At 47.6% G+C, this 23598-nt stretch overlaps 1 protein-coding gene across 1 annotated transcript; it reads left to right on the forward strand.

Annotated features, from left to right (window-relative positions):
- Window positions 1–432: 432 nt before the first annotated feature.
- TFAP2C (transcription factor AP-2 gamma) lies at window positions 433–8893 on the forward strand. The gene is made up of 7 exons (XM_059480865.1): window positions 433–648; window positions 1812–2288; window positions 2486–2537; window positions 3933–4155; window positions 5197–5315; window positions 6555–6696; window positions 8540–8893. Exons 1-7 carry the CDS (start codon window positions 601–603, stop codon window positions 8823–8825), a joined length of 1347 nt encoding a protein of 448 aa, XP_059336848.1. The 5' UTR covers window positions 433–600; the 3' UTR covers window positions 8826–8893.
- The last annotated feature ends 14705 nt before the right edge of the window (window positions 8894–23598 follow it).

The following is a 23598-nucleotide window of genomic DNA, read 5'->3' on the forward strand; positions in this document are numbered from 1 at the left end:
CGCTCGGACTTTCTCGCTTTCGCTGCCAGGACTTTTTCCCGAGTTTATTTCGCCCAAAACCACCGCCGGCCGTGGGGGCGGCGCAGCGCGGGGTTCAGCAGAGCCCATACACGCGGGGAGGAGCGGGGAAAACACAGCTCTGCTCCCCAAACCCGCGCAGAGCGGGGCAGCCGCGGCCATCCCGGGGTGCCCACGCGTGCCCCCGTCGCTCCCCACGGCAGCGCCCCCGGCCCGCAGCCGAGCAGGGGCGCGGAGGGGCGCGGGCTCCGCGCTGCCCGCCCGCCCTGCGCGGCCGCGGAAGGAGTGGCTTGGGGCTGCGCGCTCCCTCCTGAGTGGCTGGCGGCCGCGGCGCCCGAGCCATCCCTGGGGAGGAGTTAGGATAATCCTATTGCCATTAAGGGCGTCTGGGCTGGGAAAAAAAGCCCGAGTGACCACAAGCAGCGCGGAGGGTTAGTCCGTCCGCTGCCTTCATGCCTGCCAACTGAGCTCCGTCCGGGGCGCCGCTGCTCTCGCCCAGCGCCGGCGTGGATTTACCGCCCGTGGCGGGGGCCGAGCTGTTCTGTCCGCGGCACCGCGCACCTGGTCCGGACGCTGGACGCCATGTTGTGGAAACTAGCAGATAATGTCAAGTACGAAGAGGACTGCGAGGTGAGAGGCTGCGGGGAGGGGTGGCCGCCGGGGGACGGGGGTGCTGCCGGGGCAGCGCGGGGCTCCGCCGCCCCCGGCCCCGCTCGCTGCCAGCCCCGCCGCCTCCCCGCCGGAGCGGCAGCGCTCCCTGCCCCAAGAGCCCGCTTGGCCTTTTTTCTTTTTCCCTTTTATCCTTTTTTCCTTTGGAGGTGCGAATTTTTATAATTTTTATTTTCGTATTTTTATATTTTTCTATTTTTCTTTGCGGAGTCTTTTGAACTCTTGAATTGAATGGGTCCCAGCTAGGAGAGCCGAGCTCGCATCCCGCATCGAGCAGCTCCCGCACCCCGGAGCCGCGGGGCTGTGGGAGCGGAGCGCACCGCAGGGATGCGGAGGGGCCGGCAGGTAGCAGCTGCTGAGCCGGGCAGGGCGAGCCCTTCCTTTCTTCCCACGTTTTTCCTCCCCGGGAGCAGCTCCCATCCGCCTCGAGGTGCTCCCGGGTTTTGATCTCTCCGAACTCGTCTGTGCCCCCCCGGCTCCGCCTGCTCGGCTCCTACAGATTAGCCGCAGTGCCCGCTTCACGCTCCATTGGGACCCCATTCACCTCTTATTAACTAGCCCTGTTATTTTAATGACCGTGAAGCCAGAAGCTGCTAAATCCCTGGATCAGCTCAATGTAGACGTTTCAGCTCTGAGCGCTGGGATTGGGAATGGGGCAGGAGCGGCGATGGCACGGCTGGAGGCAGCACCGCGCTCCCTCCCGGCGGGCAGAGCCGGCAGCCCCGGCCCGGGCGCCCCTCGGGGTGGGGAGGATGGCAGGGCCGGGGGTCCCCATCGCTCCGAGCCCCCCTGGCCCCGCCGAGGCAGCGCGGCGGAAACGCGGCTGCGTCTCTGATTTGAATTTTTGTGATTTTAATGATTCCCCCGCTGCCTCGCACGAGCGGGAGAAGGGTTGCCCTGGTGTAGTTGCGATGAGGAGAGCAGCGAGACCTGCTTTGTAACCTCCTCCCTGGGAGCGGGGCGGATTCCTTCCGCGAAGCGCCTTAAAAACCCCAAACTCTGGGCAGCAGCGGGGCGGCTCTCGCTCTCCTCTCTCCTTCCCAAGCGCCACCACCCGCGGCCGCCGCGTCCCCCGAGCCCGCTGACGGCCACCCCGCTGTCCCCCACCCCTGTGTGCTTTCCAGGACCGGCACGATGGCAGCAGCAACGGGAACCCGCGGCTGCCGCACCTCTCCGCCGTCAGCCAGCACCTGTACAGCCCGGCCCCGCCGCTCTCGCACTCGGGCGCCTCCGACTTCCAGCCGCCCTACTTCCCCCCGCCCTACCAGCCGCTGCCTTACTCGCAGTCCAGCGACCCCTACTCGCACCTCGGGGACCCCTTCTCCATCAACCCTCTGCACCAGCCGCCGCCGCCGCCGCCCAGCCAGCAGCAGAGCGCTTGGCCGAACCGGCAGAGCCAGGAGGCGGCGGGGCTGGCCCCGCACGGCCGGCCCGGGCTGGTGCCGCACCTCTCGGCGCTGGAGAGCGGCTCCGCCGGCAGCCGCCGCGACGCTTTCCGCCGCTCCGAGCTGCTGCTGCCCCACGGGCACGGCCTGGACGCCTCGGCGCTGGCCGATAACCTGGGCCTGCACGACATGGCCCACCAGATGGAGGAGGTGCAGGTAAAGGGAGCCTGAGCCCCCTCGGCAAAGCGGGACGGGCGCCGTGTCCTCCCGCACATCCCATCCCCGTCCGCGCAGAGAAATCCGCGTTTTGTCCCCTTCGCCCCTCGGGCTGCGGGTGCGCGGGAGGGGATGGGTTTCCCTAAACCCTCTCGGCTCTTCCAGGTGCGAAACTTTCTCCCCCTTTCTCTTTCCAGAATGTGGAAGATCAACATTTACTAATGCATGACCAGACAGTCATTAGAAAAGGTCAGTAAGGTGGCACCGCAGTTTTACTTTCCCTTGTCAATAGTTAAAAGTTTCATGACGCGCCGGTGAAGTGACGCCCTATTACTTTTATAAAGAACGATCCTTTGGGATCGGGAGGGCGGAGGAGTTTTTATTCCACTCTTTGTCGCTGGATTTTTCTGATGCTGTCCGAGGGACAAACTGCCCTGGGCTGTGAGACACGGCTGTCCCCCCTCGTGTGCTCTTCTGTTGTGGCTTTAATCGGAACCAGGACCTTGAACCGATTTTAATCTTTCCTGAAGTACGTGTGTGTAAAGTGACACGGGGCTTTTCCTTTGTTTGTTTGTTTAAAGTTTTTTTGTTGTTGATATCACTCGAAGATAGTTTTTTTTTTTTTTTTTTTTCCCCAAATTTTTTTAACCTCTTCACAAGACTTGAGTAAAGACCGAATTCGCTGGCAGAAGACTGTTTGGCTTTATCTTAATCGAAATTGGTTTGTAGCCGAGGTTTTGAGGAAGGAGGAAGACGTATTGACTCAATTTACAGTAATTTAGTTTTTTTTTCTTGCTTTTGTTTTTAAACAAATTTGTGCTTGAAAAAAAAAATCAGAAGTTTCCTCTGAAGACTTCAAACAAATACCTAACTGAGGAAAAGCAGAAGTGTGTGTCAGAGCGCTGATTGCTGCCTTTAGCTCATGGGAGAATAATTTTGCTGTCAGATGCACCACTGACAAATCTTCCCCCTCCGGGAGTGGGGCCGACCTCGGCTCTTTAACCCTTTCAGCAGCAGAACCGGGCGGATTCGCGAGGGGATGGAAAAGCCCGGATCTGTGGTTTGCTCCTTCCAAAGCCTTTTGTTGTCCCTCCTCACCCAAAGGCTGAAGCTCCTAGCGAGCAGCAGCTCCTTTACTTTCGGTTCTCCCCTGGGCTGCGTCCCTCCCTGTTGTGCTGCTCTCTGGTAGGAATTTGTTTGGGATTAAATGCCAAGGGCGGTTTCTCAAATCTGCGTGTGCGAGGTGGAAGATGGAGCCCAGCAGGAGCCGGGAGGTTTCTCCCTGCCCTGGCTCGGGAAGAGTTTTGGCAGTAGCTGGAGGATGCTAATTTGGAGTGTGTTGTAGTGTGGAGTTTTTGTGAGCGCGGCTTTGCTACCTTGCAGCCTGCTGGTGTGGGGTTTGTGTGCTTTGAGAAGCATTCTTGGTTGTGTTCGGCAATCCGGTGGCAAAATCCAGCTGGCCAGGAATAGTTTTGGGGCCATTTGGGTGGATGGATGCTGGGGATGGGGGCCAGTGTGGTGAGCATTTAACACCAAACAAAATCCTCTCTCCCGGCTTGTTTTTATAGAAAAAAAAACCCACTTGCCACTCTCTATTTAATTTCCCCTTTTACAAAAATCCCTGTTTTCCCTCTCCACCCTCAGGTCCCATCTCCCTAACGAAGAACAGTGCTCTGAGCCTGCCGTGCCAGAAGGACGGCTTGATCGGGGTGGTGATCAACCCCAACGAGGTGTTCTGCTCCGTGCCGGGCCGCCTGTCCCTGCTCAGCTCCACGTCCAAGTACAAAGTGACAGTGGCAGAGGTGCAGAGGCGGCTCTCGCCCCCGGAGTGTCTCAATGCCTCCCTGCTAGGAGGAGTCCTGCGAAGGTAGGACGGGGACCCTCCCTGCCCTGCCAGCCTCCCCTCCCTGTGCCCTGTTTGTGTTTTTATTGTGTGGAAGGTTGGATGGACCCTCCCTGCCCTGCCAGCCTCCCCTCGTGCCCTGTTTGTATTTGTATTTTTCTTGTTTTACTGTGTGTGGAAGGTTGGATGGACCCTGCCTGCCCTGCCAGCCTCCTCCTGCGCTCTATTTGTATTGGTATTTTTCTTGTTTTACTGTGTGTGGAAGGATGGATGGACCCTCCCTGCCCTGCCAGCCTCCCCTCGTGCCCTGTTTTTATTTGCATTTTTCTTGTTTTACTGTGTGTGGAAGGTTGGATGGACCCCTGTGCCCTGTTTGTATTTGTGTTTTCCTTGTTTTGCTGTGTGTGGAGGGTAGGATGGAGCCTCCCTGCCCTGCCAGCCTCTCACCCCTGCGCTCGTGTTTGCATTTTCCCTGTTTTGCTGTGTGTGAGCAGCACAGCCACACCAGCACAGCCACAGAGCCTCTCAGGCAGCTCCTGATTTTTTATCAGCCCAACGACGCTGAATCCTAATAGGCTTTGGAAATAAAACTTCTTTGCACTTCTGCTGCCTCTGGAGAAGTGCTATTAACAGCTCTGACAGTGATTCTCGTGCTCTGTTTAGAGCTGGGGGTTTTGTCTCAAAACCAGCACGTGGAGCTGTCTCTGATTCCCAAAACCCTGTGGAATGATTTTTTTTATTAAATCTCGTGGTCCTGATTAATCATTACAAGGACATTTTCCACATCCTTTTCTGCATACACTTAATTTGGCTTGTGATCATTCTACAACTGTTGGTTTCAGTGGTGCACTTTAAAATATTTTGATTTTGACCCGCTGTGTTTCATCCTGGCCGGATTGGAGTAGAGCATTTAAAAAGTAGGTCACTTGAAAAGAGCCTGTTTTTTATCTTCTCCCCACCCCAGTAGAACCCTATTGAATGTCAGTAACTGGAATTTCTCATCTTAAAAAGAAGTGCTCCCTGAAGATAAATAAGGCCATTTTTTTTTTTCCTCTTTAATTACAGAGCCAAATCTAAAAATGGTGGCAGATCATTAAGGGAAAAACTGGATAAAATTGGCTTGAATCTTCCTGCTGGCAGAAGGAAAGCTGCAAATGTGACACTGTTGACATCTTTGGTGGAAGGTCAGTCCCCGAGTGTGTCTTAAAAATAAACTTTCTCCCCTTGTGCACAGCTTTTATCCTCTGGGCAAAGCATGGAAAGGTTAGAAAGTCCCTGAAATGAATCTGGGGTTTTTGTTTGTTTTGAAGTGAGCGTGGTGGGGATGTTGCAGCACCTAAGGAGGGGCTGTGCTGTTCTCTCACCCAAACCCAGCCAAACTTGCAGGGATGCAGAATTCCCGCCCGCCAGGATGATGGGGCACCTTTGCCCACTCTGTCTCCCGAGGGATGTTTTAGGTTTCAAAGGGGGTGAAACTCGTGGCATTGCTGGGTTTGGTTTCTTGTTGGGAAACCCGGGGACTCTGGGGCAGCTGAGCGCAGCCCTGCCCCACCTCAGCGGTGTCCTCAGAAGCTTTGCTAATAAACGAGCTTATAAAGTGAGATTTATAGCTTTGGGCTTCCTGCTAGGAAACTGGAGCCCCTTTAATGTGGGCCATGCTCTGTGGACCCTCTGTCAGTGGGGCTGACCTGAAGGGTGTGTATAAATGTGTGTATATATGTGTGTGTGTGTGGTTTACATTTGGTGTTCCTGTTTCAAGCAGCTCCTGGTAGTGGCACAGTTTAATAGGAATACAGGCAGCCACTGAAATGGGAAGAGTGAAAAATGATTTAACAATACCTTCCTGCTGTTTATAATGCAGCAACTTGCTTTTAAAAGCTTTGCTTGGGAGTTTTGGAGAGCTGATGTGTGTGCACAGGCACATTGCACTGATCTCACCAATCTTTTATTTTAATTGTCTTAATGAAAAAAAGTGACCTGGTTATACACCTTGCAGTTTGGTTTTCTGTCTGAAAATTCTTATGAAAAAATATTTCAAAAGCATACTAAACTGAAAACTTTTATTATAGTGTGAGATTTATTTGGCAGATATTTAAAAATATCAGTGGACAATTTGATCTTGACTGAATTGAGTCCTTTCCTGTACAGTTATTCTGGATAGAGACAGGAACTTTTCTTTCTAGTACTAAAGCAAGAGAATTCTTTTTTGTAGCAGTCACCCTGTAAATTTCTTTTTTCTCGATACAAACTTACAAAGAAACAGATCCATCAATTAAAATATCGTAGCAAGTGACAGAATGGTGTTGCTTTCCAAAACAGAAATACACTTCAGAAATCCACAACGTTTTTTCCTTAACGTCCCTGATTTCCTTACAATAAATGATATTTTAGCATTTACCAAGCCCTCCCTTTCACCCCCCCAGGTGAAGCTGTGCATCTTGCTCGTGACTTTGGCTACGTGTGTGAGACAGAATTTCCTTCCAAAGCAGTGGCTGAATATTTAACCAGACCACACATGGGCCGCAACGAGATGGCAAACAGGAAGAACATGCTGCTTGCTGCAAAGTAAGCTTCCAGCTTGGATTTTATTTCTTCTCCCCTTCTTGAACGTGTTTTTGTCTGACTCTGACTGTCTGCGACTGGGGGATAGTTCGGTGGATTTTTGTGTGTAATTTTAATTAGGAAGATGAAGCAATTCTTTTTATTTGGTTTTGGTTTGAATTCAGCTGTGGCAGCAGTTTTATTTTAGTCTGAACCAATAATAAGGGTAACAGTTCTGTAGGTAACTAAAGCAGTTCGGAACAGTTCTGTTCAAATGCAGTGAAAACTTCAGGAAAAATGCTACGCCAGGACAGCCCTAAGGAAAAGGTGTCTCTTGCAGCAGTTTTATTTTAGTCTGAACCAATAATAAGGGTAACAGTTCTGTAGGTAACTAAAGTAGTTCGGACCAGTTCTGTTCAAATTCAGTGAAAGCTTCAGGAAAAATCCTACACAGGAGAGAGAGCCCTAGGGACAAGGGGACCCTAAGGACAAAGGGACCTTAAGGAAAAGGTGACCCTAAGGACAAGGTGTCTGTAGGTGTGGCAGGGCCAGGAGTGGAGCAGGGGAAGCTCAGCCCCTGTGTGCTCCCTTTGGCGAGCTTCCAATGGGACCCTGGAGCTGCTGGAGAGTCCCTTTTTCCCTCTTCTGGCTGGAGATGTTTATAGTTCACTGGAAGCATCCTTTGGAGGTGTGGAAAGTCCCTGTGCTCCAATAAATCCCTGTCACAGACCTGGGTGAAGGGGAAGGAAGGGGAAAGTAGAGGAGCTTTGTTGTGGCTGTTCTGCAGACCCTCGTGCCTGTGATAAACCCTGTCCTGAGCAGGTCCCTGGGCTGAGTTAAGCTTATCCAAAACTGACTTTGTAGAGCTCAACTTTCCCCTTTCCCCTGCTGAGCTCCTCTCCCAGGCTCAGGTTTAGCAGAGCTTTGGTTTGTTCTGCTCTGGGATGGTTTCTGGTCTGGGGTGGATGGAATTCCCTGCTTTTGGCAGCACCCTCACTCTGCAGAGGGGCTGAGAAAAACCTGCCTGAGCTGCTGAGAAAGGTGCCCTGGCTTTGTGCTCACATCAGGAGTGCAAAACACACTCCTGCTGTTGAATCCATTCAGCCTTCTTATAAAAAAGATCTTTTACAATAATAGGTCTCTTAAAAATGTATAAATCTAAAAATCTACTCTCCCTTGCCTATAGTTTAAACACTGTGCTAATTTTTCCCAAGCACTCCTCCTTCTCTTGAGTATTTTCCTTATTGGCATTGTTACTGGCACTCATAAAAATCCCCTGGAAGAGGTTTGTGATTGAGAAATTCTGATAAAGTGATGATTCTGTTAAGATTGCTCAGCTCCTGTGAAATCCCTTCAAGGGGACAGATTTACAAGCAGCAAACAACATATGCTGGAGCATTATTAGGCACTCATGTTTTGCCAGGCATATGTGTGAGTGTTTGCAGGATCAGGGCCTCGGCCTCCCTACATATACATGGAATATACACAACTAAATTAAATCTCCTCTTCAGCTGCTCCAGTTCTCAGAGGAACCAGCACTGAATTCCCACCCCAAATCTGGAGCAAACGATGCAGAGCCAGGCAGGCACCAGAGGTGCAGAGTTTGTTTTGCAGAGTGTTTTTGTGATGGGGATGCAGCAGAAGGTTCGTCAGGAAGTGGTGCTAATAAACCAAAACCTGGAAATCCAATCCAGTTTGGAATTTCTCCTAGTTCCTGCCACAAATGCCAAACGATCGATGCAGATCTCTTTGTTATTTCAGTTTATTTGTGATTCACTTTCTGTGTCTAAGGATATTGCAGCTTTATCCACACGTTTATTTGGGTTTGTTTCCGCGGTGTAAAGCGTGAGCCCCTTGTGTGTTGCAGGCAGATCTGTAAGGAATTCACAGACCTCCTCACTCAGGACAGAACCCCCCTTGGAAACACGCGGCCCAGCCCCATCTTGGACCCTGGCATCCAGGGCTGTTTGACTCATTTCAGCCTGATCACACATGGCTTTGGGAGCGCTGCCATCTGCGCTGCCATGACATCCGTGCAGAACTACCTAAACGAGGCGTTAAAAATAGCAGACAAATCCTACATGAACGCTGGCGACCAGAGCCCCGCAGAGACCAACAAAACCATCGACAAAATGGACAAGCACAGGAAGTGAGAGGAAAACCAGACTCTGCCCTTCCTCCTACACAGACTCTCATCTCCTTGCCAGGGGGAACATAGAGATTTGGGTGGTTTTATTTTTTTTTTTTCTTTCTTTTTTTTTTTTTTTTTTTTTTTTTTTTACGAAACAAGGGGAAAAAGGGGAGGAAAATAAAAATCATTCAGGATCTTCACTCCTGCTGGATCCGTGGGACACAAGTGTTGCTAAAAGCTGCAGTATCCCTGTTGTGTGGAGCAATTGCCTGGAGATAAGTACTCGGCACGAGTGTATTGAATCCTTTGCTGTTACAGTGGTGCTATAAGGGGGGGTTGATGGAATTATCCACAGAGATTTATTTAGATTCCTTTTCCACATCTCAGTATCTCGTGGCTGACCAGCTTCATGTGTAGTTTTTAAGAGACAGATTTTAGATGGAAGCCTGTTCTGCTCTCTGATACAATTTCAGGGTTTTTTCTCTCAAAACGCAACAGTAACAATAAAACAGTATTAAGCAGTGGTATAGAGATTTATGTACGTTAAATTTTTTTTATAAACACCTGAAAATAGTAGAATTATTCTGTGGGATTGTTTTAAAAAATCCGTTTGGTTTCTTTCTTTATTTTTTTTTTCTCTTTTTTTTTTTCCTTTATTTTCAGATTAACATAGAGTATTAAAATCCTTCTAGACTTCAGATGGCATTTGACATGCTAATTTTTTACAGAAATATTCAGGCTTTTAAAAGCTGCAGCAACGTTGGCTGCAGTTTATATTATCTTGGTATTGTTTTAACGAGGACTAGTTCAAAATGAAAATACTTTTAGAAAATTCACTTTCTGTGTCTAAGGATATTGCAGCTTTATTCACATATTTATATTGTCTTGTTTTTAAATTTGGGGGGGAAACTTGAAAGAATAGGCACATAACTTTTTTTAAATTTTTTTTTTTTGCCTACTAAGGCCAAAAAATACTTCCAGGGAGGCTTTATGTGTATTAAGGGAAGCAGTGTGTTGAATGTAAATATTTATTTATGTGTAATTTAATCGGATTTGTAAATAATGGTGAACTTTTTAATACTTTTTTTTATAAATGGGTTTCAAATTTTAATTTTGGTAAGTATTTCAAAGGTAATGGGTAAGCTAAACATATCTTTAGGTTTATGCACAGGTATGTTATACAGGGTATTTAAGACTTTTTTTTTTAATCTCGATTCTTGCCACTGAAGATTAGATTTTAATCTGAGGTGTTTGTTCACAAAGCAATAATTTTGTGCATCATTCACCTGGTAACTGAGTAGACATGCAAAAAAGACAAACCTGAGTGTGTGAGTTAGTGTGTATGTGAATAACGGAGGTTCTGAGCTATCTTCACATATTTGTAAATGTTCCCACTATAATTCTGATGTATATGATAACCATATAATAAAAGTATTCTGGCTAGAAGCATGGAATGTTTTGTTAACTGAGAGCAGCTCTGTTTTCTTTCTCTGCTGGGGGAGTGTGGGGCACATGAGTAGCACTGGGGGACATTATGTATTGAGTCATAATTGCAGCACTTTGTTCGGATTAACAGAACAGAAAGATGAAGCTGTTTGCCAGTAAAACTAATGGTTTCAATTAAACACGTTATGTATCTCCAAGAATCTTTTCTTTTTTTTTTTCCTTCCTTTCCTAAGATGTCATGATCTTGCCTGTTTAACCAGGCAGCTCAAACGCAAACCCTGCGAGGCTGCCTCTCAATAAAAACCAATCCCACCAGCTTTGTCTCCTGCTCAGTCTGCCTGCATTGCAATAATCTGTGTCCAAATATTCACAAAAACACGGGGTGTGGAATTTGAGAGGTCTCCCATCCGTTTTTGGCCGGATTTTGCTGATTTGAGGAAGTTTAGGGTTTGCAGGAAGTTCCCCAAAGTGCTTCGTGCCATAGGAGTGAGGCAGGAGCTGGAATTTTTGGGGTATCGGATGCAAAATATCTGAACAAACCTTCCTGAAGAGAAATTTGGCTCGTTTTCCCAGTGCTTTCTGAAACAGGAACCTAAATTGGGTTTTAGTGTGTGTCCTTGGCCCTGCAGAGCTGCTCAGCCCTTGAGGAAGGTGGCACTGGGCTGTCAGGGAGGATCCAGCTCCCATCATGGCACTGCTTCTTCCAGAAAGGTGCAAAGAGGCAAAACGTCCCATTTCTGAACGCTTTGCTTACAAACCGTTTTTATCTTCTCATTTTCCCTTTAAAGGCTGCAGGAAATCCACTGGGGGTGCGCAGGGAGAAGAAAAGAGAGGGAAGCACAAAGCCTTGAGTGCCTGTCAGTGCTGAACTGGGAGGAAAAGCTGGCTTGGAGCTGCAATCCAGTCCCCTTCCCTCCTAAAGAGGTGTGAAATTCCAGCCTTTGCATTTGTTAGACTCATTGTAGCATTTCAGAAATGAGCATTTTGGACCATCTGTAGGCACAGGCACAGCCAGGACACATGATGACTAACAGAACTCCTGAAAAACACAAACAAGCTGCCCTCCTGAAGGGTATTTTTGTGGAGTTTATATATTTATGCAGAGAAACCTGCTGGGTATGGTGAGAGCTTGTTTAGAGAATGCAATGACACAGTTTTGTGCCTTTTTTCCTTTTTTTTTTTTCCTTTTTTTTTTTCCCTCTCTTTTTCCTCTTTTTTTTTTTTTCTCTTTTTTTTCCTCTTTTTTTTCCTCTTTTTTTTCCTCTTTTTTTTCCTCTTTTTTTCCCTCTTTTTTTTTCCTCTTTTTTTTTTCCTCTTTTTTTTTCTTCTTCCTGCTGCTGGGCTGCTTACCCAGCATATATAGGAAGATATTTGAGCTACCAGACAATGGAATCTTGCTTCATTTTTTTTTTTTAATTTTTTTTATTAATGCACAAAACCAGGCAGTGAAATAATTGCCCCTTGGGATAGGAAATAAGGATGTTTCCATTTATTCCTGCGTGCATTCAAGCAAAGCCAGTCAATTGTCTAATGTACTGACTCGGGTTCTATTCATATGTGTGGGACACTGGAAATGTGGAGTTTCCATTACCTTAGAGCCTTTCTTTACTCTAATTTTCAACTGGGATATTCTTTTGAAGCCCAACCACCTTCTAAGCTGTGCCAGCACCATGAAACAACAGCAAAGTCTTCTGTTCCGTCCCCTGAAAAGGACATTTTAACTTGTCTCACCCAAAGTTGGTAATCTTAAGGGATATGTGCACTCAAGAAGGCATGTGCTTCTTCCTGATCCTCAAAATTTCATGTTTTTACTGTTTTTACACTGATTATTCCTGAGCTGGCTAAAAGATAAAGAAGTTTTAGTGTAAGGCTCTTCAGAAATTCCATTTTTCATTTCCTTTGAAAATGGACCATTCACATCACTCTGTCCAATCTCCCATTTAAAGAAGAGATTTGGTCATAATGTGAAGGAAAAGCTTTAAACTATCAGGGGTTTAAAAGTAAAAACTTAGTAAAGTGCTGCCCTCCTACAAAAATTTGATACCCAGCCATAAAATAGTAGAATTTATGTCACTCAGTAAAAAATTGCCTTGTGGAAAAAGAAAATAAAGAAAATATCTCATCCATCTCTGGCCTGGGTGGCTGCTGGGCACCAGAATGTTGATCCCAGGTGTATCCATGGAGCTGCTTCCTTCCCCCTGTGGCACCCAGGGCATCACCTGAGAGAGCCCTGATTACCACACAGCATTAATTGCAAATTAGGATTAGTCAAGAGTCCACCTCACCAAACTGGGACTTCATGGCATTGCTGCTTTCAGTTCAAAAAGAAAGTTTTTTTCCCTGGTGTTTGCAGCTTCAGAGAGAAATAATGATGAGAAACCAGTAAAATATTAAATAAAAATAGAACTTTTGTCTTAATTTAGTAACTGATTTCAGTTCACTTTATTCCTGACTCAGTTTTAATTTGCCCTCCACTTATTCCACTGTTATTCATTGTTTCTCCCTGACTCTTGGCTGCAGCCCTGCTGCCTGTCCCTTCAGAATTTTGCAATATGAACAAACCCAGAAATGCAGCTTGAAATGGGGCTGCCTTGCTGTGGTAGCTGGCTTTGCTTTGTTGCAGCCCTTTTTTCTCTGTTTTTTTCCTGCATGGAGTGTTTATGTACATCCTTGTAGATATTTTGGCCTAATTATGGTTTGGAGCCTCTCTCCTGACAGGAGTTTGGGCTGCCTTTGGCAACTTATTCTGCAATAACTATTTTATTTTATTTTATTTTATTTTATTTTATTTTATTTTATTTTATTTTATTTTATTTTATTTTATTTTATTTTATTTTATTTTATTTTATTTTTAAAAAATGAGGTGCTGTTCACACTTTGTTCCCAAACTGTTACTTCACTGAGGGAACACAAGGAAAGGGACAAAGACGCTTCCCTGTCACTAAAATAAATCTCTGAATGATGTGCGTATTGATAATGAGGTTTTGTGTGGGGAACCTGGAGCCAGTTTTGTCAAAGCCTTCAGGATCCATTTGGGATGGTGAACTGAGCCACAGGAAATGAATTTGGGGATTTGTTCCCAAAGCCAGACGTGTTTTTGTGAAATCTGGGTCTTACCCAAGCACTTGTGGCACTCAGGACATTTCTGTGCCTCGTGTCCCACCATCCATGGGTGACCTCTGCCAAAATCCCTCAGGGGCTCCCCTGCAACCATTTTTTAGGAGATTTTCAGATTCTGTCCTGTATCATTTGCTGCCTTCTCCCTCTTCCCTTTTCACTTCCTCAGGGTTATAGAAATAAGTTTATTGCCAGTTTCAGATGCCCCTCTGCAGCCACTGGATGCTCCTGTGTCTCACAGGGATGCTCCAGCTGGTTTCCATGTACCATTGTTGTGTAAGGGCTGCCCACAAATATTCCCTTTTCCCTCCCTTTTAGCTAAACAGCCCCTTTTTGACTGGTTCTTGTGAAGGCCTTTCTCACAGTGCCATGACACATTCCCTAAATACTCATGCAGAATATTTTTTGCCCATAATTCAGAATTGACAGCATGGAATAATACAGACACTTCCTCTGTGCCACAAAGCTCAAATACTTGTGAGTGCAGCAGAAAGTGCAGAGAAGGAACCAAAGAACAGGAGACATCTCTTGGGTGAGCTTAGATTTTATATTTCCAGGTCAATCAGCATAAAACCAAGGGGGAAGTGGCAGTTAAAACCAAGGGCTGGAAAGATAATGTTCTCCAGCTGATTGCTGCAATAAAACAATTATTTGTAATTGATTGAAACAGTTCTTTAGCGACAGAAAGTGGCTGAAAATTCTGCCAGCTCCATGGCTAAAGAGAGAGAAAGGAAAATATTTGATTTCAGCTCTCTGGCAGGAGGGATCCTGTCTGGAGGCAGGAATTACTTCTGCCAGATCTTCATCCTGTCCTTCCCTCTTTGCAGCTCCATGGAGAAAGGAGAAAACCCCAAACTCCATGAACAGCTGCAGGTGTGGGGATTGCTGGAGAGCCGAGAGCACAGAGCTGGGTGCTGGATTGGAGCTGGGATAGAGGCACACATATTTTGGAGAAACAGTAATTAACCTCCAGCACAGCGCCAGGACAGCTACCTGGGACCAGTAATTTTCTCCAACTCTTGCCTGAGCTCATTTGTCAAGCTTTGAATCTTTAAATCCATTACTCTAATTAATTAAGAATCTCTAATTACCAAAAAATGGCGCTCTATATTTAGGGTTAAGGTGTGGTGAAATCCAGAGAAAACACGGGAGAAGCTGAGGGTGTTCAGAGCAGGAGGTGCCAGGAAAATGTGTGTTTTCAGAAGCCAAATGGTCAAAGTGTCAGTGACCTCTAGGGCAGGTCCTAAACTGCCAGAAATCACTGTCCACTGCTTGGACATGGATCCTTGTGTCCTAAAAAGCACTGATCACCAAACTTGTCAGCAGAGATGCTGATATCAGAGCCCCAAAGCTGAGTAACCCTTGGCATTAAAACAAACAAGAGAAAAGTGTTAATTTCTAAACCAGAAGCACATGGGATGAGGCTCTGGTTCTTTACAACCTTAACAAGAAACACCCGTGGGGACAGCGCTGGACCCATCAGTGCACACCTGAAGGTCTTTTATTGCTTATTGAGTTCAAAATCGCTTTTAACCGGCCTGTGAGCAGCCGATGCGGATGAGGCAAAGCTGTAACGTGGACAGAGGCATCACTTGGAGCTAAAGTTTGGCCTTTTTGCAGAGGATCCTGTTTTCCAGCCCTCACAGGAGTTCCTATAAACCCAGGCTTCAGCTTTTGGGGATCTGAGTGGGGGTTTGGGGCCGGATGGCTCCAGCACAGCAGCAGAAATAAACCTGAAATTCTTTTTTCTGGGTGCTGCCCCTCGCTGAGGATTTTCCAGCCCCATCCTCCAGCCAAGGTAAGCGCTGATAGCAGAGTGGAGCCAGGGCACATCTGCATGTGTATGAGGTCGTTGAGAGCAGGGTTAAACCTATGCATGTTTGTGTGAGAGTGCCCTCGGAGCCTCAATACCGCCCCAATAACGGGGAACCTTTGTGCTGCTGGCCAGCAAACGCCCGCACTTAGCGGCTTTGTCTGCTCAGAGATAAGGGCTGATAAGATGCCGTTGTGAGGCGCTCCTGTTGATTTTCCCGCAGAGAGCAGAAATGCGCTCCACAAATGTCTCCAGAAGTGCGATCCGCAAAAAATGCTGGGCTGGGGGGAGGATTCAGGGTGATTTCTGTTGAAGTCTGTAGTAAAAATTTTTTCTGGTGATTTTCCTCACGACTTACGTGACTGTGGTGTTAAAAAAAAAAACCCCAAGAGCGTAGCTAAAATTAATCCTTTTTTTTTGTATTTGCTGGCAAGGTAGGGCAGTGATTGGCATGAGAGACGTAAGGATGAGAACGAGTATTTGGGTGAGAACTCAAAAAGTGAGAGAAAGGCGTTAAAACCGATTACGGCTTTTCTTTTGTATTCATTTTCCTCAGATGAGTCACGATGAATAATAAAAAAAAAAAGCTTTTATCGGTCAGGATGAGGGAAATGCTCTTCTTTTCTGGAAAACCTCGAGGGTTCCGCCTTGGCAGCGCTGGGTGCGGGATGCGGGGATGCTCCGGCCGTGTCCCCCCGGGCTGTCCCCGGTGCCGGCGGTTCTGTCCCGGGTCGGGTCCCCGGGCGGTCCCGCAGGCCGGGGCTGGGCCGTGGCAGCCGATCACAGCCGGGCCAGGGGCGCTGCAGCCCCGGGCCAGCACCTTACAGAAACCCATAAACCCCGCACGTTTGCATAAGATCAAAACTGAGGAAACTTTTTTTTCCCTCTTTTTTTTCCTCTCCTGTTTCCCCTTTTCCCCCCCTTCCTTTTCCTTGCCTGTTTTCCCCCTTCCTTTTCCTTGCCTGTTTTCCCCCTTCCTTTTCCTTGCCTGTTTTCCCCCTTTCTTTTCCTTGCCTGTTTTCCCCCTTCCTTTTCCTTGCCTGTTTTCCCCCTTCCTTTTCCTTGCCTGTTTTCCCCCTTCCTTTTCCTTGCCTGTTTTCCCCCTTCCTTTTCCTTTTCCTCGTTTTCCCCCCTTCCTTTTCCTTTTCCTCGTTTTCCCCCCTTCCTTTTCCTTTTCCTCGTTTTCCCCCCTTCCTTTTCCCTTTCCTCGTTTTCCCCCCTTCCTTTTTCCCTTTCCTCGTTTTCCCCCCTTCCTTTTTCCCTTTCCTCGTTTTCCCCCCTTCCTTTTTCCCTTTCCTCGTTTTCCCCCCTTCCTTTTTCCCTTTCCTCGTTTTCCCCCCTTCCTTTTTCCCTTTCCTCGTTTTCCCCCCTTCCTTTTTCCCTTTCCTCGTTTTCCCCCCTTCCTTTTTCCCTTTCCTCGTTTTCCCCCCTTCCTTTTTCCCTTTCCTCGTTTTCCCCCCTTCCTTTTTCCCTTTCCTCGTTTTCGCCCCCTTCCTTTTTCCCTTTCCTTTTTGTTTTCCTGAAAAAAAGTCGAGGCGAAAAAGCTTTGAAAAAGGCTATCAGAAACTTGTAGTTGCTGTGTCAGCAATTGGTCAGAGAGGATTTCAAGGGTCACCGATTTGGAAATCTGTCACAGCGCACTTGGGTATAACAATTACTCGGAGTAGGGCCATGAGCAGAAAGGAAAAGTTGTGCTGGTGATGAGGAGTGAGCTCGTCCCTTCTGAAGGAGATGTTTCTCCAGACCTGTTGGAAAAATCCCTCCTTCCACACCAGGGCTGTGGCAGGGACAGCCAAAGCTTGTGCAGTCTCCAACCCAGGGCATTTTTAATTACTGGGGGTGACTCAGATTCTGCTGCATAGGTCAATCCCTGGCCTGGCATCCCCAAAAATGCACCTGAAGCTCGGGCAGGGCAGGGCTGGGAGCAGTGGATTCCAACTGTAAAGCTTGGGTGCTGTCTCTGTTGTGATGCGTTGGGAAGTGCTGGCTGGTGTTTGTGAAATATCCATGGCCATGGAGATCATGTGCTACAGCTGCTGCGTTAAAAAAATTAATCAAATCTCCATTAAAAAATTAGATCAGACCCCTAGTTTTTGCTGCAGTAAGTCACAGTGAAATACCTAAACACTTTGCATGACTAGAAAGGCAAATAGCTCCATGCATGGGACTGTGAGGGGTGTGAAATCTGCCCTTGTCAGCATGGCCTTAAAAAGTGGTTGTATGAGGGATTGGATTTGTCTAGTAAAAAATTTTACATTTTAAAATTTTTGTTACATTTCTTTCTCCTCATCCCTCTCCTTTTACATCTCTTATGAGTTTACTGGTTGGAGAGGGGGCAATCTCCTGCCTTGTACCAGGATGTGAACTTAGAAATAGGATAAAAGGAAATAAACCTGTTGAAATAGAGGACTGCATGGAGGAGTAGCTCCGTGCCTGTGCTAATAGGCTTCATTTAACTGCAGACTTTTGTGTCTCTGGATGTTTTTGAGCTTCTTTCCTGCAATCCTTTCTTTGGGTTTACATCCCTGCCCAGATCCACGGTGAGGTTACTCTGCATTCATGAGGATGACACAAGGAAAGCTGACTCTCCCTGTGGTTCCTGTGTGCCCTTCCCTGAACTCTGACCATGGCCTGGCTCTGGGAGTGTTCAGGGATGTCATCACACCTGCCAAGGGGCTCCTTCCATCCCTCTGTCCCTCTCCAGGCCACTCTCAACCACATTTGGATGGGTGTTTTTGTTTGTTTTTCACAGCCAGGCTGTGATTGGTAGTGCCAAGGGACAGGATGGGAAGCAATGGGCAGGAACTGATGCACAGGGAATTCCTGCCCCATTTTTTGGTGAACTTTACTGTGAGGGTGAGCTGGGCACTGAACAGGCTGCCCTGGGGGCTGTGGGCTCTCATTCCCTGGGGATATTCACAATCCAACATTCACAACCCACCTGAGGAAGGGGCTCGAGGGGACCCTGCCCCAGCAGAGGCTGGGCTGGGTGACCTGCAGTGACCCCTCTGGCCTGCCCCACTCTGGGAGAGGTGGAAATGGTGATTACAGGATGCACTGCACCCGGGATGTTGTGGAACAGCCTCCCTTGGGACTTTAATGAGCTTCATTACAATAATGAGTCCAGCAAACCTGTCTGTGTTGCTGCTGCTGCTGGGTGTGAGAGCTGATTCCTGGAGCTGGTGACTTGATGTCTGGCTGCTGGAAGTCTCTTTGTGCCCTGTACTTATTTCTGAGGTTTGAAACTCCATCATGTGCAGGCAACTTTGGGGCTGTGGCCCAACTGCTTTGTAGGCAGCAAAAGCTGTTGTTCCCAGCTTACCCAAATGAGCAGGGAAGGGAAGAAGGTTCTTGTGTCTGAGGAAGAAACATGACATTTACATAGCCCTGAACTGGGCAAATAATGCAAGAACTAAACTTTTCCTCTCTAATTTTTTGGGGTTTTTAATCACTGTGAGAGTGTTCCCTCTGGGATGTGTGAGCTGACCTTTACAATACAAGGGAAAGGTGTCAAAGAACACCACCTCAAAACCAGGTACCTAAAAACCCCTGGGGCCCTTCCTTCCAGCAGGGTTAAACCCAGAGCCACCAGGCAGGTGGGGAATGGCATCCCTGGGGAGGGAAGAGGCTGAGGGAATGCTCAGCTGGGCTTTGGGGCCGCAGCAGGGCTGGTGAGCCCTGCACAGCCCCTGGCAGCAGTTCTGGTGAGTCACTGCTGGGCTGGAGCCCTGCCGGGCCGCTGCTGCCTTCAACCTTTGTGTGATGCAGAGATTCTTCTCCTGTTACTTCGGGCAGGGCTGAGTGGTTGTGACAGGGCTGTTGCTGGTTGTGCTGCTAGCCCAGCCTCCCTGGAGATGCAGGCTGGATGTGGGGTGAGATGCACGCTCACATCCACCCAGCCCTGCTCTGTTTGTGGTTCTGATCCTGTCAGAGCACCACAGCCCCTGTGGGAGGGATGGCAGCTCCTTCTCCATCCCATCCCAGTGCTGGACCACATCACCACATTATCCAAGAGAGTCACTGGTCTGGCTGCACCTCTGATTTTTTTTTTTCCACGCAGCCAAGCATTTCTGCTGCATGCTTCAGCTTCCTGCCCCATCAATGCAGCCCTTTGTCGCAGACATCTTTTTATGGAAAATCCTTTCCCTAGGATTTTTCCTCCTGAGAAGCTGAGAGGCCTCAGGAACAAAATGTGAACATTGATTATCTGCTGCTGTGGAATGCAACAGGTGCATCTGGGATTGGTCTCGTGTGGTTGTTTCTAATTAATGGCCAATCACCGTCTGCTGGCTGAGACAGAGAGCTGAGCCACAAACCTTTGCTGTCATTCTTTGCTATTCTATTCTTAGCTTAGCCAGCCTTCTGAGGAAATCTTTTCTTCTTTTAGTATAGCTTTAATGTAATATATAAAAAAGGATTTCATCAGAAGGTTAGCTAAGAATAGAAAAAGAATGATAACAAAGGCTTGTGACTGACTGAGACAGTCTGGACAGCTGACTGTGATTGGCCATTAATTAGAAACAACCACACGAGACCAATCCCAGATGCACCTGTTGCATTCCACAGCAGCAGATAATCAATGTTCACATTTTGTTCCTGAGGCCTCCCAGCTTCTCAGGAGGAAAAATCCTAGGGAAAGGATTTTTCAGAAAATATGTCAGTGACAGAAGAGCCTGTGGGTGCCACCTGGGAGCTCTCCTGGGAGCACTGGTGCAGTTTCCCATGTGCCACAACAGGGAGCTCATTAAGGCCAGCCCCTGGCACAGATTGCTCCCCATGGGATTATTTCCACACATTTCCCACCTAAACAGCCTCTCCTTCTGCATGAGCTCCTCTGCAGCCCAGTCTCTGGGAGCAGGGAGTGACTTTTGGTGGGTTTTGACCATAATTTCCCTTGCAGTTTGAGAGATCCACTGGAGAGGTCCAGCTTTCCTCTCCTGTATTTCCTGCCTGGGTGGGTGTCCATGCCCACAGCCAGGTGTGCCAGCAATGCTGTGGACCTTATGTAAAAAAGGTGTGATAGCACAAAGTGCTGCCCAGGAGAGCTGGGACAAGGGTGAGGAGCAGCCCTGCCATCCCTGTGGGATGCTCAAAGCACTGCAGGGATCTCCTGCAGCCACTCCAGAGCTTGGCTGGAGCAGGGGAGAAGCGTTGGGGGTGTGCAAGGTGGTGTTTTAATTTTGTCTTCGTTTCTCACCATCCAAACTTATTTATATTGACAATGCACTAAATTAATTTTCTCCAAATCAGGTCTGTTTTGCTCATGGCAGCAGCTGTTTGGGGATCTCAGCGGTTTTTATGTGGAACCATCATTTTTTTAAATTTTCTTTTCTCTCCTGAGGAAGGGTGGGAGTGTGGGTGGCTGCAGGCTGAGGTCAACCCACCACACTTGGGCAGCTCTGTCTTCACCCAATGCTCAAACTGTATCCTTGCTTTTATCGCAAACTTTTCCTTCTCTGCTGTTTAACCTGGTGCCCACAGGTCTGTAACTCAGCAGGAACCCTCAGATAAATCCCTTAGTCAGTGTGTGGGGAGCACCACAGCTGGAAAGGGCCAGGCTTCAGGGGCTGCATTCCCTGGGCTGTGTAATCTCCTGCAGTCTGAGCAGATTTCCCTCAAAATTTGTGAGCAACACACTCAGAATTTTCGGCCATAGCTAAAATTCTGTGGCTAAAAGTTTTAACGAGGGCTGTGTATGTGCTTACGGTGGCTCCAGATGCAGCTGCAGGCAGCTCTGTGTGCAAGGAATGCACCAGGCAAGCTGCACTCCCAGCTCTGCATGCACAGCTCCAAACACTTGGATTCATTCTTAAGATGTGCATAAAACTCCTTCCCCTTCACTTGCTTTTACTGTATCTGACAAAGCTGCCTGACTCAAGCATTTCAGAAACCGAATGCTTAGGATTTCACCGTGAATTTTTTGGCTTCAAAGTGATTTTTGTTGTGTCCCCAGAGCCCGGTTAAATCCTTAGTTATAATGACTGCACACTGAAGGGTGCTGTTACATAGAAATGCTGTCCCATAATGGCTTCGTTGCTGTGGAAAATCCGATGTTATTTGGTCATTCCCTACGAGTTCCCTAAGCCATCAAGACATTTGCCTCAAGGCTACAAACACAAAGCTACAGGCAAAACCCTCTGGACATAATGAGTGGGCATTTATGCAGAACTAAAAACTGGAACAGCTGAGCAGTGGATCTATGAATAGCAAGCATGCCTCGGAGCACAAAAGACATCATTCTGCAATAAAGGGGTTTAAAATGGTTCTGACATCTTGGATGTCAAGATCATGCTACGTTGGTGTAACTTTTTTTTCCCCCCTGTTTGTTTGTTTGAGCCGTGCTCCTTGAGGAAGGTGTGAGTAATTAAAGGGTGTGAGGGAAACCCTGTAGCTGGGGAAGAACAAAAATTGGGCAATGGGCACTTTTGGCAAGATCCATCGTTTTGATCACGTTTGTTGGGAATGAGCTCATTGCTCCCGTGCTGTATTCCCAGTTCCACCCTTCAGGATTTCCTAGGGGGCTCCTCTTGAATCTGCAGCTCTAATAGGCTCAAATGTGATGTTAGCTGAGAAGTGTCTTGTGATGGGAACACAAAGATCGGACTAACCATCAACTGCAGGGTCAGGGAGTCGGGCAATGCAATGTAAAGTTCAGAGTGATTTGGATCAAAGGGGAGCTGGAGGAGCTTCCTGCTGAGAAGTGGACCCCAGCGAGGTCTCAGGCCTTGGAAAATCATCCATGGGCGCTTCCAAAGGATGGCAGGAACGAGATGGGAAAGGATGGGTGGCTCTTACACCAGGAGCACAATGAAAACCCAGAGCAGAAATTGGAGCTGGAATATAGAAACAGCCTAGAGGAAAAACAGGAGGGGAAAGGGGATGTAGAATACACAAGATGATAAATCATTATCTCTGTGTTTGCATCCACATATATCTGATCAGTTCTTGAGATGCTGTTGATTTCCAAATTGGTGTGGAGTTTTAGTGGGGGTTTTGTGGTTTTTTTTTTTTCTTTTTTTTTTTTTTTTTTCTTTTTTTTTTCTGTATTTTCCTTGTGTTAAGGTGCTGTGAGACTGGGAAGGGATGTGTCAGCCCTTCGTGACTGGGCAAACAAATTCAAATGTGTTTTGGGATCCTTGCAAAGTAGTTTGGGGCTCTCAAACCCATCCATTGTAGAGATGAGCAAGGTCAGTACTGTGAAGCTCCTACAGGAAAATGTGGTGCCAGGGATGAGGTGATGCCTCTGAGGAGTGATGGAAGTCTCCAATTTAAAGCATCTCAAACACCTGAGCTGGTGTGACTGTGGCACAATAACCCAGCCCTCACCTTGGGAAGCAAATTTCCCTTCCACCAGCACAGCAAGGGCAGAGCTCTGTGCTAGAGAGCCCAGAAAGTTGGCAGAAAGCTGGAGCAGCCCAAAATCCAGCTGTACACTCATTTCCTCATGTCCAAAAGCCTTGCACAGCCACAAGCAAATTGTTTCTCCCCTTGGCACGTACCTTTGTTATCACTCCAAACCAGCTACTGTGTCTATTTTGCATCTCACCCTGAAGAGAGTCTAAACTGCAAGATGTCAGATATGGAAGGGTGATACTTGACTTGCTTGGGAAGGCAAAGGGATTAATTTAATTATCCCTCCATCTTCTTCCTTGCAGCTGATGGCTTTTCCTGCCAGGAGAGAGACTCCTGAGGCCCTGCTGGGAGAATGACAGCTCTGGTAAGTGATGGCTCTGTACTTTTGAGGAGTTAATTGATGGAGCAGTGTGGAAGAGTTGGGATTGAGCTGTTCCCTTCACAAAATGCCAAGATAAACCCAGGGATTGATATTGTGATGTTTGCTGTGGTTTTATGAAGGCAAGGCTGTGCTGGAAACCTGTCCCTGCTGAGTGTTGCAGAGAATGAATGGTCCTGCAACACCAAACTGGTCCTGCAGCCAGATTTTGTTCTGCTGTGTTTGTGCCAATTGTATTTCAGGCAAGAATTCTAACTTTTTCTCTGTAAAGCATCTTCTACTGTTGCGTATTTTAGAAGCATTTCTGTCTGTGATAGAGAAAAGGTGATTTGGTAAAGAGGAGTTTTGACTGAAACCCGCTTCAGTTATTTGGGTGTTTGACTGGAGATGTGTATTTTTGGCTGTTAAACAAAATATCCATTTATAAAGTGAAAACAGGGCATTAAGATACCTGTGGTTTTGTATGGTAGCAAGTGAAGGGTAAAAAAGATGAGTAATGACAGCAAAACTAGAAAGATTGAGGGCTGTGCATACCCAGAGGTGGTGGTGGTTCTTCAAAAAGGGTAAAGTTCTTCTTCACAAGGGCTCTCCTGGCACAGACAACAGACACAGAGAGGTTTGTTCCCATCTCCTGCTGTGGGTGTGTGTTGTCCATCACTAGAGACCCCTCAGGACCTGAAGAAATAC

Source organism: Ammospiza nelsoni, chromosome 12, assembly GCF_027579445.1.
Source record: "Ammospiza nelsoni isolate bAmmNel1 chromosome 12, bAmmNel1.pri, whole genome shotgun sequence".
NCBI classification, from domain to species: domain Eukaryota; kingdom Metazoa; phylum Chordata; class Aves; order Passeriformes; family Passerellidae; genus Ammospiza; species Ammospiza nelsoni.

What these genes read in the sequence shown, in the direction of transcription:
- TFAP2C (XM_059480865.1), top strand. Translation starts at nt 601, where the DNA reads ATGTTGTGGAAACTAGCAGATAATGTCAAGTACGAAGAGGACTGCGAG. An exon ending in CTAGGAGGAGTCCTGCGAAG is followed by an intron (nt 4,156 to 5,196) that starts GTAGGACGGGGA and finishes CTTTAATTACAG; the next exon opens with AGCCAAATCTAAAAATGGTG. An exon ending in GTTGACATCTTTGGTGGAAG is followed by an intron (nt 5,316 to 6,554) that starts GTCAGTCCCCGA and finishes TCACCCCCCCAG; the next exon opens with GTGAAGCTGTGCATCTTGCT.